General features: G+C 38.0%; 1 protein-coding gene across 2 annotated transcripts in view; it reads right to left on the bottom strand.

The window, feature by feature from the left end:
* taf4a (TAF4A RNA polymerase II, TATA box binding protein (TBP)-associated factor) overlaps positions 1-10,674 on the bottom strand; it is a 113,576-nt gene extending 102,902 nt beyond the window's left edge. For both annotated transcript variants that reach the window (XM_039734444.1, XM_039734445.1), the window contains exons 1-2: positions 10,431-10,674; positions 9,439-10,275 (exon numbers count right to left, since the gene is read on the bottom strand). In XM_039734444.1, the coding sequence (XP_039590378.1) occupies positions 9,439-10,275; positions 10,431-10,662 (1,069 nt within the window). In that variant the 5' untranslated portion in view covers positions 10,663-10,674. The remainder of the gene's footprint in view (positions 1-9,438; positions 10,276-10,430) is intronic.
* Between the last annotated feature and the right edge of the window lie 5,812 nt (positions 10,675-16,486).

Here is a 16,486-nt window from a genome sequence, read left to right as displayed (position 1 = left end):
GAATCATTTCAAATTGGTTTCTTGAACATGACAATGAGTTCATTGTACTAAAATGGTCCCCACAGTCACCAGATCTCAACCCAATAGAGCATCTTTGGGATGTGGTGGAACGGGAGCTTCGTGCCCTGGATGTGCATCCCACAAATCTCCATCAACTGCAAGATGCTATCCTATCAATATGGGCCAACATTTCTAAAGAATGCTTTCAGCACCTTGTTGAATCAATGCCACGTAGAATTAAGGCAGTTCTGAAGGCGAAAGGGGGTCAAACACCGTATTAGTATGGTGTTCCTAATAATCCTTTAGGTGAGTGTATATCGGAATGTCTGACACCTTATATTCCAAATTGTAACCTTAGATCCTCAAATGAGTATCTCCTTAGAATTCCAAGAACAAAACTTAAAAGAAGTGGTGAGGCTGCTATGCACCTAAAATCTGGAATAGCCTGCCAATAGCAATTCGCCAGGCTAATACAGTGGAGCACTTTAAAACACTGCTGAAAACACATTACTTTAACATGGCCTTCTCATAACTTCACGTTAGCTTAATCCTGATACTCTGTATGTTCAATTCATCATAATAACTATTCATGGTGGCTCTAAAATCCGTACTGACCCCTACTCTCTCTTCTGTTTCTTTTTCCGGTTTCTTTGTGGTGGCGGCCTGCGCCACCACCACCTACTCAAAGCATCATGATACTCCAACATTGATGGACTAAAAGCCAGAAGTCTACATGACCATCATCATCAAGTCCTTCCATGAGAACCCTAAATACAAAGAGGACTGTTTCATTTATGTTAGGTAGAATGCTCAGAGGGGACTGGGCGGTCTCATGGTCTGGAATCCCAGCAGATTTTATTTTTTTCTCCAGCCGTCTGGAGTTTTTTTTTGTTTTTTCTGTCCACCCTGGCCATCGGACCTTACTCTTATTCTATGTTAATTAATGTTGACTTATTTTATTTTCTTACTGTGTCTTTTATTTTTCTATTCTTCATTATGTAAAGCACTTTGAGCCACATTTTTTCTATGAAAATGTGCTATATAATAAATGTTGTTGTTGCTGTGAAATTGTGTTGCGAGCAGAGACTTTCAGTTACATTTTTAGATAATGAATTAACGTCAAGCCTAGACATAATACACTCTTCCTCAATTTGTACAAAATATCATCTAACTCAATTCAGAATTATATATTCTTATACTTGATTCATACTGTCCAAAATTTATCCAATTTAAGACCCTCATAAGTGGCGTCATCAGGAACCAACATTCATTTTTAGGAATGTCTCCTGCTCAGAATTTACTGGTATCATATTCATATGAGACCATATTGAATTCAAAATAAATCATCTTTATGATTTATTTGACCACCATGACCACCATCATCAAGTCCTTCCAAGCGAACCCTAAATACAAAGAGGACTGTTTCATTTATGTTAGGTAGAATGTTCAGAGGGAACTTGGCGGTCCCATGGCGTGGAACCCCTGCAGATTTTATTTTTTCTCTCCAGCCGTCTGGAGTTTTTTTTTTTGTTTCTTCTGTCCTCCCTGGCCATCAGACCTTACTCTTATTCTATGTTAATCAGTGTTGTCTTATTCTAATTCTTACTTTGTCTTTTATTTCTCTTTTCTTCATCATGTAAAGCACTTTGAGCTACATTATTTGTATGAAAATGTGCTATATAAATAAATGTTGTTGTTGTATCTTCCTCTAATACCTTTAATTTGGGTAACATACATTAGCATATTATGTCTTAATGAATAATCTAATGTAATAATTTAGATTGCACTGCATTCCGTCTTACCTTGCTCAAATGGAAGAATCTCAGTGCACCTAGTAAAATGTAATGAGAAAAGAATGTCCTACATAATAAAATTAGAAAAATTTCAAAATAACTGTATAAGGAAAACCTCAAAAGTTACTTATAAAACCTAACCCAACCTTTTTTATATTTCAGCATTATACAGTGATTACTTCATATCAAATCTCTAGGTAGGTAGGTGAGAATGTATCTTATTATTTTTTAAATGAGATGACATGCTATATAGTATGCCTTAATGATCTGTGGTCTGGTCATTGTAGTGAAATCCTTGAAGTCAGTTATACATAAATCAGGCAGCAAAAAAGAAGAAAAGTACAGCAAACTAAACAGAAAAGTTGGAAATCATCCTGTTATGAAAAGAAAAGAGAAAGGAGATGTGGGACTTAAGATTAGAATAACATCCTGGTCTACGGTGATGCAAACTATACCGTCAAAGACTGAACAACGACCGACCAAACACAGATACTGTGGCAAGGGTTAAATACTGCTATTTATTAGCAATCCATCCAATTTATAAAATTTATGAGTGCAAGGAAGGTGCAGACTACTTTTAAAAATACTGTATTAACCTGTAACTTCTGTTAAAGGTGCATCCACTATATATTGGCCCAAAGCTGGATGTGTACGTAAGGAACCAATTACCTGTTATTTGTTATTTACAATTAAATTATAAACCACAGGTATACATTTTGTGTTCATAACAATTACTTATGAATGCTTTAAAACCACTTTAGCATTTTCTGTCTAACAACCTCCTGACTCAACAATACAAGAAAACCTCCATATATGAAATAACTATTGACTCGTCTTCTGTCTAATCAGTAACGGCGCACTGGACGATAATGTGCAGTGAATACACTTGGCTCAAGCATTCATAGTTTTCAGACTCTTTCTCTGTATGTTTAACATTCATTTGCTCAGGTTGATGCACTTGCTGCTTTCTGAGCAGCTCTTCTTTTCTCCACCCTAGCAGCCTGCTTCATCTCTTCTTTCGTCTGCATCTTTTCGCATTAAAACTGATTAAGTCAGTGTTTGTGTTGCAATTACTTAGTATGTTTTCTTTAATTTTTCATTTTGGCTGGCACTTAAGTCTTCAAACTACCTTAAGAATTATTTAAGATATGAAGAGTGGGTGCTGGACGGCCACCCTGCTGTCCGCTGCCGAGATTTGATTCTACAATAAAATAAAATAAAAATAAAAGAAGGAACAACCTTGAAGGTCAATCATCACCCCAAAAGCAGATAGTAGACGTCACGTAGTATATGTGTACCAAATTTCAAGTCCCTGCACTGATCAGGTACTCTGTTTCTCCATAACTAACGTGAAGAGGACTCTATCCAGAGCCAATCCACGCAAGGCAGCAGGACCTGACAATATACCTGGTTGTGTGCTCAAAGAATGTGCCAGTCAACTGGCTGGTGTCCTCACAGACATTTTCAACACATCTCTGAGCCAGTCGTCAGTCCCAGCAAGCTTCAAGTCGACCACCATCGTACCAGTGCCGAAGAAGTCATCAGTGACATGCTTGAATGACTACTGACCAGTTGCACTCCTGACAATCATCATGAAGTGCTTTGAAAGGTTAGTCATGTCACACATAAAGACTAATCTCCCTGCCTCCCTTCAGTTTGCATACCTCTGAAAAAGGTCAACTCAGGATGCCACATGTTCTGCCATTCACCTCTCCCTGACACATCTGGATAAAAAAGACACATATGTCAGGATACTATTCATAGACTTTAGCTCTGCCTTCAACACAATCATCCCTCAAAAGCTGAGCAGGTTGGCCCGGAACACCACCCTCTGCAATTGGATCCTGGATTTCTTGACAGAGAGGCCCCAGTTAGTTTGGATGGGCTGCAACACTTCCAGCATCATCACACTGAGCACCGCTGGGCTGCGTGCTTAGTCTACTGCTCTTCACCCTGCTGACTCACGACTGCACAGAAACGCACAACACCAACGACATCATCAAGTTTGCGGATGATACGATGGTGCTGGGATCGATAAGCAGGGATGATAAAACAACATACACAGATGAGGTGGAACGGCTGTCTGCATGGTGTGAAGACAACAATCTATCTCACAATGTCGACAAGACAAAAGAGATAATCATGGACTTCAGAAAATCACATCCTGCCCACATCCTACTCAGCATCAACGGTTTAGATGTGGAGACTGTTACGAGTACCAAGTTCCTCGGTGTGCACATAACTGAGGAACTTACGTGGATGCATAACACCTCATCACTAATCAAGAAAGCCCAGCATCAAAGCCAGATCTTCCAGGCTGCAGGATAGTTTTTACCCGCAAGCTGTCAGACTCTTTAACACCATGCTGCCCCCTGGGATCTTCCACACTGCCTCAATCACCTCTAAAAACACTTTCCTGCAAAGGCTAGTGTGCATGTAGAAAAGAACTGAAAATCTCATACTGACCTTTAAGTATTTTGACACTCTTCATATCCTTCTGCTGTGAAACATTCTGACCTGTCATTGTTTACACATGTCTTAAACAACTATTATCATACACTGGTAATTTCTGTATTATCTATATCTATTATTTATTATTTATTTATCATATTACATATCTATTGACTATATTTATGTATCTAGATTGCAAATACCATACATTGGATAAATGTTCATATTGCTTACTACACGTCAATATTGCTGCTACTTCTCTGTTATGTCTTTGCACAATGTCTTGTCTTGTTTGTGTTTTAATTTTAAATTTTTATCTTAATTCTATTTTTAGTTTATTATTTGCACTTCATGTTGTTACACTGTGGACCCTGAGCTTCGCAATTTCGTTTATCTGTATACTTGTATATAGTATATTGAGATGACAATACAGTTCGCTTTGACTTTTGACAATAATTCAAACGGTTTGCAAGCTACAGATGATTTAAAATCCTAGACAGACAAACAAACAGCCACAGCAGCATATTATATATAAAGATTATGCAAGATATCAACCTTTTTTCCCTATTTTTGGCCCTCTAGACTGGAAAAGCTCATCTGTTTAGGCCATGTTTGGAACATACTTTGGGCAGGAAATTACACCCTTAAGACAAATGTGAGCCAATAAGTGTCTTCTGTAAGAAGGACTAAAAGGACTTGTAGTTGTGTATGCCACATCAACAAACCACATGGGTTCATCCCTTAATGGGATATGAGGGGCCAGTGTTACTCGTGTTCACAAAACTTTGAAAAAATTTGGATTGGTAATATAGGCATACAAAGTGTCATTTCCTGCTACTTTCCTGGTCCTAGACCATTGAGAGCAACTCCCAGAAGGTTAAAAATGACAAATCTCAAACATAAGCAAGTGAGGTCTTCTTAGACAATTTCAAGATCGGTGATTAAGAACATGATGCTATTTTGGATCCTTTACTAGGAATGTAGCCATCTATGGACATCTAGAAGAAATGAAAATTTACTTTCTTCTATTATAATCTAGAATATTTAGACTTTAAACATTTTAATTGTAGCACACATTTTACTATTTCAAATATGTGATACAACTAGGGGGCTTTGACGCCTGCTTGCTTCGCTTGCCAACCCCCTCCCCAGCCACTTCACATCTCTGCCTCTCACGTTGTGAAGAGGTGGGCTGAACGCACACTAACGAGATTCGATTGCTCCTCCAAAACCCCCACTTAAATGGAGATACAATGGGAAACTTAAATACATTTTTTACCTCCTCTGTGCTCGATCAGCTGGCTTGCTGCTGCTGCTACTTGTGTTGTGTGAACAGAATGTTGTGCTGCGCTTCGAACATTTAAAAGCCTATACAGCAACTGCCCTGTTGTCTCACTGCCTTGTCTTGCAGGACGTCTGACCAAAAATTTTTTTTTATAACAGAGAGACTATTCTTTCTTATTTTGTACTTCTACCTCATGAAATAAACTCACATTTCTTATGGGCATGGTGAATTAGTCTGACTTATACTAATTCAGACTTTTTATCTATAACAGTCAGTTTTTCATGTTGACAAATGACTAAAAAACTTAAATATACAAAAACTCCTAATGTTATTAAAAGAGGAAATCAAAGGTGACTAAATAGTTTTATATTTATAAACACAGTAAGTAAACAATGCATATCGAAATAAAAGCGTAGTCTACAATTCTGTCATGTCTCCCCTCTTAATTCACTGAAACTTCAGATTTAGACTCAAGATATGAACGGTTGTATGGTGGCTGACATTTTGAAATACTAATGATTTGTGATTAAGGAAAAAATAAATACCATCACAATCTCAATTCCACTTAATCCAGTACATAAAACTAATATTGATGTTGAAATATGAAATAGATAAGGGGACCAAGCTGGCACGGCTGTTGTGTTGGACTCATGTTTGAGTACTGGATGAGATGTTTCCTCTGGAGTGTTCACATGTTTTTGTCTTTTTTTCCCAACCAAAAGGGAACAACATTCAGCTAGGTTGCCTAAAAGTTATAAATAGGCTGGTATAAACGGCAGCAGGTATGTGTGCGTGCCTTAAAGCACCCTGTGAGGAACTGGCATCTCACCCAGAGTTGATTCTTTGCCTTGCACTCAATGTTTTGAGGAAAGGCTAAGACTTCATATGATCCTGCAGCAGATATGTAGACTTAGAAAATGAATGACTTATGTTTCTCACCAAAACATATGCATTAGTTTTCTATTCTGAATTCCTCCAGTTAAAATAAGTTCTGAAAAATGGTAGATTTTTCTTATGTGTCCATTTCTTGTTACTGTAAAGGATTTAATATATAACATAAATAAAACTGAGAATGCCACCCTAATAAACTGTTCTATGTTCTGAATGCCAGGAGAGAAAGAATAAAAAAACCTACAAACCTTTTTTGGAAAACTTGAGAAGACTAAATGATCTAATGGAATGCCTTGCAATATGTTTAATAGAAGAATCATATGTCTGAATAAAATGAGGTTATGGTTTAGCTACTGGATTCTTCTGTCACTAAGAAATCTATTTTCATCCATGTTTTGCTGAAACTAAAAATCTATATAAACCTAAAATGCATGGGCACTTCTCTCAAATGCAGATCCTCCAAAATGAGATCATAAACAGCTATTAATGTTTAATTCCCATATGTATGGCTTAAAACCTAATTTTGGTCAATCATCCTTACTGCCTATCCTGATTTTAATAGGTTCTTAATGAACATGAAGGTCCATACATTATAATGTGTAACCAATATTTTAATTCGTCTGATTAGTAACATAACCAGAGCACAATTTACATTTGGGAAGACAGTATTTATGCACTGTTAGTTCTCACATGTTTTAACTATATTGAAAAGTGTCACAGACAACAACTGATAATGATTTACTTCTTACACAAGTTGTGGCTAAGCCTATGTTTTAGCATACAGATTAATAAGTGGAGCACTGAGTGTGTGTTTGCTCCTGCAAATTCTTCAAACTTGGAGAAATATCTCTGTCTTTAACCAAACCCCCTAAACACTGTACACTTTAAATGTACTGCATCACAAGTCTGTCCAAACATTCACTTTTTAATCTGCTTAATCCGCCCATTGTTGTGGGGCCTGTATCCAATGCAAGTAGCATTGGACACAGGACAGAACCTTACCTTGAAATGGACAACAGTCCACCACTGGCAACACACACACACTAATATCTACATTAACTCAGGCTACTTCAATTGACAGTTAATAGTTATCATAAACCACTCATCTCTTGAAGGAAAAGTGGAGTAGCTAAAAGGAATTCCTCACAGACTCAGGAAAAACACACACTTTCCATGCAAACAGTGCTGGAATATCACTTGAACCCTTACACTCTTGAGCTGTGAGGCTGCAACACTAATCACTAAACCATTGAGTCAACCAAATATAGAAGTGTTTGTTTTACTTTTCAAATCTTATGTTTTTTTTCCAATTTGTGCACTCTAAATACATAAATTGGTTTATTTTTATAGACATATAAAATTAATATTTTATTCACATTTATATGACAACAAAACCATGTTATATGCTCCTACTATTTGTTCAGAACATGCACTTCTGTGTATATACTTCATTTAATGTCAGCTTTAAGCAAATACACAAAACAAAAAGAGAGAATCAATAAATAGTATTCATTTTTTTAAGGCTACAAAACCAGTGTATGTATCTTTGCAACTTTACTACAAAAGTGAATTATACCACAATTAAACTGTGTTTTAAGTGAAATTTACCCAAATTCCCTAAATTAGCTATCCATTCACAGATAAACTTATTCTAGTTCAAGATCATGGAAGTTGGAACCAAACTTGGATGGGCGCCAGGAAATCACATGGTACACCCATTTCAACATATCTATACAGACAAATAAATGGTCAGTTTGAAATTACTAGTTAATTGTACTTGAATGTCTTTTGAGATTTGAGTAGAAAAGCAGCATATCCAGAAGTGGAAAAAAAACAGCAGACAAGGAGAGCACGTTCAAACTCCACACAACTTGGGAATTAAAATTCATGACTCTGAACTTGTGCACAAGTACATCAAGCACTATGCCACCATGCTGGCCCTTCGCATAATCACAAATAACTTCAAAAAAGAATAAGTAGATATTTAAATAAGTACTGTACTGTAGATTACTAAACTTAATGTGTATTATTAACCAAACAGTGTACTCACTGACTAACACCTTTAGTCAAGCTCTGCAAAAGATGAAATATATCTGTAGAGTAGGTACTGCAACACTTTCATAAACTGTCTGTTATAAAATCAGAATGCTTTAATAATTTGTTATATTTACAAAGTAACACAGACTGCTTTAACTCCACAATCTGGTAAAGATATTACTTCACACTGAGCTACAGACTACTGGTAAAATGCCTTTTCTGTAAATACCTTTTCACAAGTCTGGGTTGTTTTTAAAAGAACAGTTGTTACTCACAAAATAACTTCAAATACCAATCATACCATTCACCAATCAGTTTTGATCTTGCTTAATCCAAGTCAGGGTTGCAAAGGGCTAAAACCGATACCCACCCCACTAGGTAGAATTCGGGTATCAGCTCTGGAAGGGGTACTAATCACAAGCAGTGCACCTACCTACACACCTATATTCACTCTAGCTGGACCTATGGTGCCAAACTTTTCAAAACTTTTATGTGTGAGTTGCTTTTTAAAGTTCAACATGTTATATATAAATGGAATTACAGTATCCATAATAAAGTTCATGTAAGGCCATTCATTGGCTCTGCTTGTTTCTTCTATGAGGAAAAATAGAGTCATATCTTCCTGCTATGAATTTAAAGTGACTGTAATCGCCTTATTAATTGCTGTGACACTTAACACGATGTACAATAAGTCTGATGGACACATGTACATGGCTGAGTTCCTGTAGTTTCCTATCCTTTCAAAGCTCTGAGTCAGTAACTAACGCCCCTACAGCATCTCCATCTCCCACCTTCACCTAACCTTCCCAACCAATCCATCGGCATGCAGAGCGCCGCAAGCTGCAACTACCTCTGCGCGCAAAACCATCAACTTCCCCGCCAGCTTCAGCGCGTGCTTTCTGTTTTTCGCAACAGGTACCCTGCAACTTCTGGCCTGCCTGCAGAGACCCTCATGAAAACAGCTTTCGTTCGGAGACTTACCTGGGGGCAGCTGAATATTCTGAATGTTGGGCGGGTTCTGTGGGGCTGGCGGTAACCGAGGGGCTAGAACCTGCGGTGCGATGGTTCGGATAGCTCCAGGGTTTACAGCCGCTGGAGCGGCTGCAGCTGTCGGAGTGTTAGTCCTTGGCAAGTTATGTACTACAGGTCCTCCTTTGGGCACTGCAACTGTCTGCTGTTGTTGGGGGGTGACGGTCTGCAGAGCCAGGCTGACTCCTGGAGGTGCATTCTGAATAATAGTTTTGGGTGACTCGGACTTGATGGTCCCCGCCGCGCCAGCAGGAAGGGTTGTCTGCATAGGTATTCCGGATCCGACGCTTAGCACTGGGCTACCGTTCGTCGTGTGCACCGGGGGTCTAACCAGAGTCACAGATGTTTGGGACGAGATGGCGGGGGAAGTCACATGCTGAGCACCGACAAAGGAAGTCTGGATGACAGTGTTAGAGGAGACGCTAGCTTTCCCCACCGTGGCTGGTCCGTTGTTGAGCACCGTGACAGCAGGTGCGCTGGAAGAGCCGCTGCTACTGACGCTGCTACTACTGCTGGGCACCAACGTGACAGCACTCCCTGCACCGTGCGAGTTCACTACCACATTGCTTCCATTCAAAGTTTGAACACCCACCGGCCCAATTTTGCCGTTGCCCGCCGTGTGGTTGGCCACCGGTGGGGTTGCCATGGCGTTGACAGTCACCGGTTTGCTAGAACTCAGAACCATAGCCGTCTCTGATCCGGTCGCCGAGGTGATGATCCCGACTGTTGCATTCACAACTGCACCCGGAGACCTTGTATTATTAATAACACCCCCTTGCACTCCGGATCCTGGTTCAGAGGAGGGAAAACAAGAAGAGAATGAAGGTAAATATAATCGCTGAAACACGCGCGCGCTTCTACAGACACACACCTGGGCACCTCGTGCATGCTAGCGTGCATCCCCTCGCGCCGAACCTACGCACCGTGTCGCTCTTCGCATTTACCTGCTTTCGCCAGATCTACTGCATGTCCCATTTTGGGCTCCTGGACATTGGTATTGCCCCCTGCTCCACTGCTGCCAATGTGGTTCCCCACCGCCTGGGCCGCTATCTCGGAGTTCCCGAGACTCGATCCCGACAGCTGAGACTCCAGGGACCCTACCAGATCGCTCACTACTCTCTCGTCTACCTCTGTGTTAAAGATAACCTCATCCAACAGATCGGAGCCCGCCGCCATCTTCACACTGCTACTGACTTGGGAGGGGAGGGGGGCTAAGGGGGAGGGGCACACTTTACCAGGCGGGGCCTGAAGGAGACACGCAGGCGCAAAACTTGGCGACGACAGCGCGAGAGGCACTGCGCGGTAAGCTGATTGGCCGCTTCTTGATTCTTAAAGGGCGGGACAAATGGTAGCGAGCGTCATTGTCGATAAGGGAGAGGATGATACAGCATCTACCGAGGGAAAAAATGGAGAGGAATGCAATAATAATGTTCATGATTTGCTCTTGGGATAAATACAGATTTTGTGTGTACTCGAACCGTGGGTGGTATTTATATTTTGTGTGAGCATCGCGTGTTTAACATTTGTATAGTCAGATGGCGATTTAATAAAAAGTAAACCAGCAGCTACTTATTTTTGGCGCTCTGGTTTATTGTGCCTTCATTTTCAAAATGGCTGCTTTTCTTTTGCTATTAGCCACCAGCGAAAGGGGGCGTATAGCGCCCCACCTGCCTTGGCTGTCGCCGCCGTGTGTTGCGAGATACTGTCTGAAATAGTTGCAGGACTCCGAAGTTTACTTTGACCTGAGCTGGGGCGCTTTTTTATTGAGACGAGAAAAATAGTCATTGTTTTGAATTAGATATCTTACTGTATGTGGAATAGGCTTTAATGTTTCTTTCCTGATCAGATGGTCTTGTATCATTTAGTCGATGTTCATAAACTCACGAGGATATTAAGTATTACTAGGGTGTTGTAACATGTTAGCCATTATGAATGTAGTGTGAAGTCAAGCAAAGTGACACCTTTTATTGGCTAACTATAAAAAGTTTACAATATGCAAGCTTTCCTTGTAACTCGGCCCCCTTTTTTTTAATACAAGATGTAAAAGCCAAATCATCCTCAAATCTCGGGTGCGATTGTGGTAATTTTTTATTTGATTATTATTTTTTTTTTAATGAAAGATTCTTTTGAGTGATGGGGAACTTAAGGAATGATACAAATGAGAACTTCGTCTCCACATTTCAGCTGTGCAGTGTTTTTGTAATATTTTTAACATATCTTGGAATTTACTTAACGTGCGTTTTTTTTTTTTTTTTGAATAAATGTTTCACGGCTCTCTAGCTTTATGAATGACTAATTTTAACAAGGTGCGCTAATTGATTCTGTTGAGTTATGTGTTTTTTGCCTGTCTTGCATACAAATGTTTAGTTTTTTAAGAAGACTGTTGGATGTTTTTGTGATTTCATGTAGTTTAAATGTGTATGTATGTACGTTTTTAAAATAAAGATGGTACAGTAATTGCAATGTTTTTTTATTTATTGTTGCTTAATTCATGCAGAAAATCTTTTAATAATTGGAGTTAAGTAATTTTCCAATGCATCACATAAAATTGCTGTGCAGTGTAACAGTCTTGAGTTCACACATCCTGACTGCTTAACATCTGGCCGTTATTCTACGAATAATGTCTTGTGTCTTGTGAACACCAAGATTTACGATTTTAGAACCTGCTTCTTAACAAATGTTGTGTGTGTTTTTCTTTCCTGTAACTGATTTTCCAGCATTAGTCAACAGTGTGTGCCTCACAATTACCACAGTTGTACTCAGTGCTATTTTGTTTTCTCTTGTACAAGTTATCCTCTGCAGAATTTTAAAATAAAAATTTTGCCTTTTTTATAATGCTAAATTTTGGGTTAGATGTACTCGATATAACAGAGTACGTTGTCTTTCTTGAACCTGTGTTGTCCATTTTTAAAAAGGCAGTAGGAGGTATTTCTTTAGCTGAAAGAATATCATCCGATTGCATACTCCTGTTTTCAAAATATATAGTGATTCAAAAAGAACTAAATGATGTCAAAAATATATTGGGTGGTAATTAAATATCACTTGAACATGTAGTCTAAAACAAAGGCTTTTTTAAATTTTTTTATTAAATGTTAACATATGTTTAAGTGCTCCTAGTGTTGCAAAGGACACATCAATCCTGTAGTCTTGATTCATTCCAAAGCCTTTGTAGCATATCACTACCAATGTTTGACACTGTAGCTCTAAAGCGTTAAATGCAAACGGGGTGGTTTGGGGGTTTGTAGGGTAGGAGTGTGACTGTATAATTTGTGTATTACATGTCCAATATGATACTTTAAAGTAACTGAGTATATTAGTGTGAAAGTATTCACTTGTTTTTGAATCACCCTGGGTATATGCAAAATATTTCCACTTGCAGACTATATATTGCATACATCTTTTGCTTGTTGTAGGCTAATTCTAGGAAGGACTTTTTTTTTCTTTAGCAATTTTTTGTCTTGGTAATAAAACAGAACAGTATCTTCTGGTGAAGTAAAGATGTGAGATAATTCTAAGTGTCCAGGTTATAGTACTGTTTTTGAACTCCCAAAAGTTACTGAAATATCCAGCTCTAAACAAATAATAATTTTTTTTTTTAAAAAAAAAATTAACATTGCTATGCTACCAAAATTCAGAGAGGTAAAATGAAAAAGAAAACAGTTCAAAAACATGTCAATGTATAAAGTTGGCTGTGTGGATTTTAATACATGTTTTGCTAATGTAAGCAGGTCCTTAATCCTACTTAATAGAATTCAGAGTTTGATAGGCTAGAGCATATTCCTGAAACACTGAATAAAGGTAGAAAACGGTCCTGGAAAGGGTGCCAGTCCATTGGAGGGACAAAATGTACTAAAGAAAGTCAGGTAAATATTTTGTAAGTTTTTGTATATACTGTTTATAATAGTATAATTATATAGTATAGTATAATAGCATCCTGAAACATACAGTGGCATACAAAAGTATTGAATCACCTTGAAAGTCAAAGATTTCTGCCTGACAAAAGATTTGTACACCTATTCGTCCATTCAGTATTTTGAATGGAGAGGTATTGTCACAGCAGAAGAGTTCACAAAGTCAAAATGTACCATTTTCTGTAGATATTTAACTAAAGATGAAAACTTCAAAAGTTTTACAAGTGTTTTACCTAAGTATGTGTTAAGAACCCTTTTGCCCTAATAACAGCCTTATTTCTTTTAGGGTAAGTTTGTACCAGTTTTGCACACAGTTCAGGAGTGATTCTTCCCCATTCTTCTTGGCAGAATTTATACAGACCCTCTAGGCTGCTGGAATGGCACCTCTGGACAGCAGTTTTCAAATAGTGCCATAGATTCTCAATAGGGTCAAGATCAGGGCTTTGACGTGGCCAAACCAAAACATTAAACTTTCTGTTTTTGAGCCATTCCAGTGTCACTTTGGCTATTTGCCTAGGTCATTGTTATGTTGAAAGATACATTTTCTTCTGAGCTGTAGACTCATAGCAGACTTGAACAAGTTCTCCTGCAATATTGTGCAGTATTTTTGTCCATGCATTGTTTGCTCAACTCTTGGCAAGATATTCCCAGTCCCAGCACATGAAAAGCATTGCTTTAGCAAGTTGATGCCACCACCACATTTAACTTTAGGTATGGTGTTTCTTGAGGCACGGGCAATGTTAGTTTTATACCATCTTTGAAATATGGCCAAAAAGTTTTGTTTTTATCTCATATGACCATAAATGTATCTCCCACGTCTTAACTGGGTCTTTCATGTTTTGTAGCAAATGCCATACAAGCTTTTCTGTGGACCTTCTTAAGGAATGGCTTCTTGCTTGCTACCTTACCTTAGAGGCCTGTTTTATGGAGTTCTCCTGAAATTGTGCACCCATGCACCTTCACTCCAGTTTCAGCCAAACAGCATTGTAGACTTCTGAGAGCAATGGTTGGATGTTTAGTAGCCTCTTTCAGCAGTTGACATGTTGTTCTGATGTTTAGTTTTGGGGAACAGCCTGCTCTAGCAACAGTCTGGGTGCTGTGATGAACCTTCCACTTTCTGATGAAGAATCCAACAGTGCTTAATGGGACATTCAAACTCTTCAATATTGTTATCTAGCCATTTCCATGACTTTGTTTCTCAAATCAGCAGAATGCACCTTTATCTTCACCTTTGCAGTGATTGTCCAATGAAAACTATGACCTTTATGAAAGATGCTTTTTTTATATCCAGATAGATGTAATGGACTCACAAGTAGTACCTGCTTATGTTTAATTATAGTCAAATGACTGTTTGTAATTTGTCAATTTGTGTAAACCTGGAGCTTCTAAAGCACAATGGTTTAAATACTTGCGCAAACACTAACTTTTAGAGTTTTTTTTTCAGTTCATTTTGTAGTAGTTTATTTTGACTTTGGAAATGCATTGTTACAGCATAAGAGTTCACATTAAAAATACTGAATGGGTAAATATATGTACAAATCTTTTGTCATACAGAAAATTATGATGACTTTGAAGGGGAATAAATACTTTTGCATTGAATACATGAAGATAATAACATTAATTTTTTTCAGAAGTGGGTGTATTAAAAATGTTTTGTTTGTCTTATGTGTGAATGACCTCATTAATGTGTTAAAATAATCTGAAAAAAAGTAAACTCATTTAGGGAAGAATATTTTTGTAATAGACTCACCAGGTAGAGAAGTGATTAAGGCAAAACTTTTATAGGACATCATGATAATTTTACCAACAGCTATGAATTTTGTTCTTGGTATGTATAAAGTAGTTAAATACTTGAACTGTTGTACTTCTGTATAGTACAGCTAATGTGTGTTTTATTTGTTTGTTTCAAAAATGACAACAAAAAGCTGTAACTCTCTGTTCTTTGTAACACTTGTACCCTGCTGCATACATTCACAAAGTAAACTATAAGTGATATCTATATATTATACATTTTTTCTACATAAACAATAGAAATTTAAGTGGCATTAAGTTGCTCCTAGATCTTTAATAAAGATTCTCAAGTATGAGTTTTCATATTCAAAGTTTTACTGTTTTGAGTTTACTTATTATTTATTTATTTTTTGCTAAGGTTTCTCTATAATATGCCTTTCACATATGCATATTTAATTCTTGGGCATTAAAATGATTGTCCTTCATAAGAAAACACTGATATACGCCCTGTTTAACATTTGTAATTACGTTTACAATATGTGAAATGTCTTTCATTTTTTTAATGTTTTTATGCAAAAATATCAAAACATCTTTACATTTTTTCATCCATTTTATCAAATACAAATTACAAATGTAAGTCTTGGGTTTGAAGCGTAGCCCATGTGCTGCCTATATGGGGTCTACATCTTCTGTGTTCTAGATTCTTCTGTTTTCCTCTTGCATTCCAAAGCTATTGAGGTTAGGTAGTACTCCTGTACTAAACGGATGGCAGTGAAACCTCCCCCACAGAGCCCAACACTAGAATGGGTAGGGGGAAACCTTTTGCAACCTCCCCTCTTCAATTGGTGTTCAATGCAATAGATGGACATTGGCCTCAAAACTGAAACGTAATAAGTTCCAATTGTACAGTACAGGCCAAAAGTTTGGACGCATCTCCTCATTTAATGTGTTTTCTTTATTTTCATGACAATTTACATTGGTAGATTCTCACTGAAGGCATCAAAACTATGAATGAACACGTGTAGTTACAGTATGTACTTAACAAAAAAAGGTGAAATAACTGAAAACATGCTTTATATTCTAGTTTCTTCAAAATAGCCACCCTTTGCTCTGATTACTGCTTTGCACTCTCTTGGCATTCTCTCGATGAGCTTCAACAGGTAGTCACCTGAAATGGTTTTCACTTCACAGGTGTGCCTTATCAGGGTTATTTAGTGGAATTTCTTGCTTTATCAATGGGGTTGGGACCAGCAGTTGTGTTGTGCAGAAGTCAGGTTAGTTGGACGATCATTTATTTTTCAACAGGACAATGACCCCAAACACACCTCCAGGCTGTGTAAGGGCTATTTGACCAAGAA

This window comes from Polypterus senegalus, chromosome 14 (assembly GCF_016835505.1).
Source record: "Polypterus senegalus isolate Bchr_013 chromosome 14, ASM1683550v1, whole genome shotgun sequence".
NCBI lineage: Eukaryota > Metazoa > Chordata > Cladistia > Polypteriformes > Polypteridae > Polypterus > Polypterus senegalus.
The sequence above is the reverse complement of the archived record's forward strand: the minus strand, read 5'-3'. Positions and strand labels throughout refer to the sequence as shown.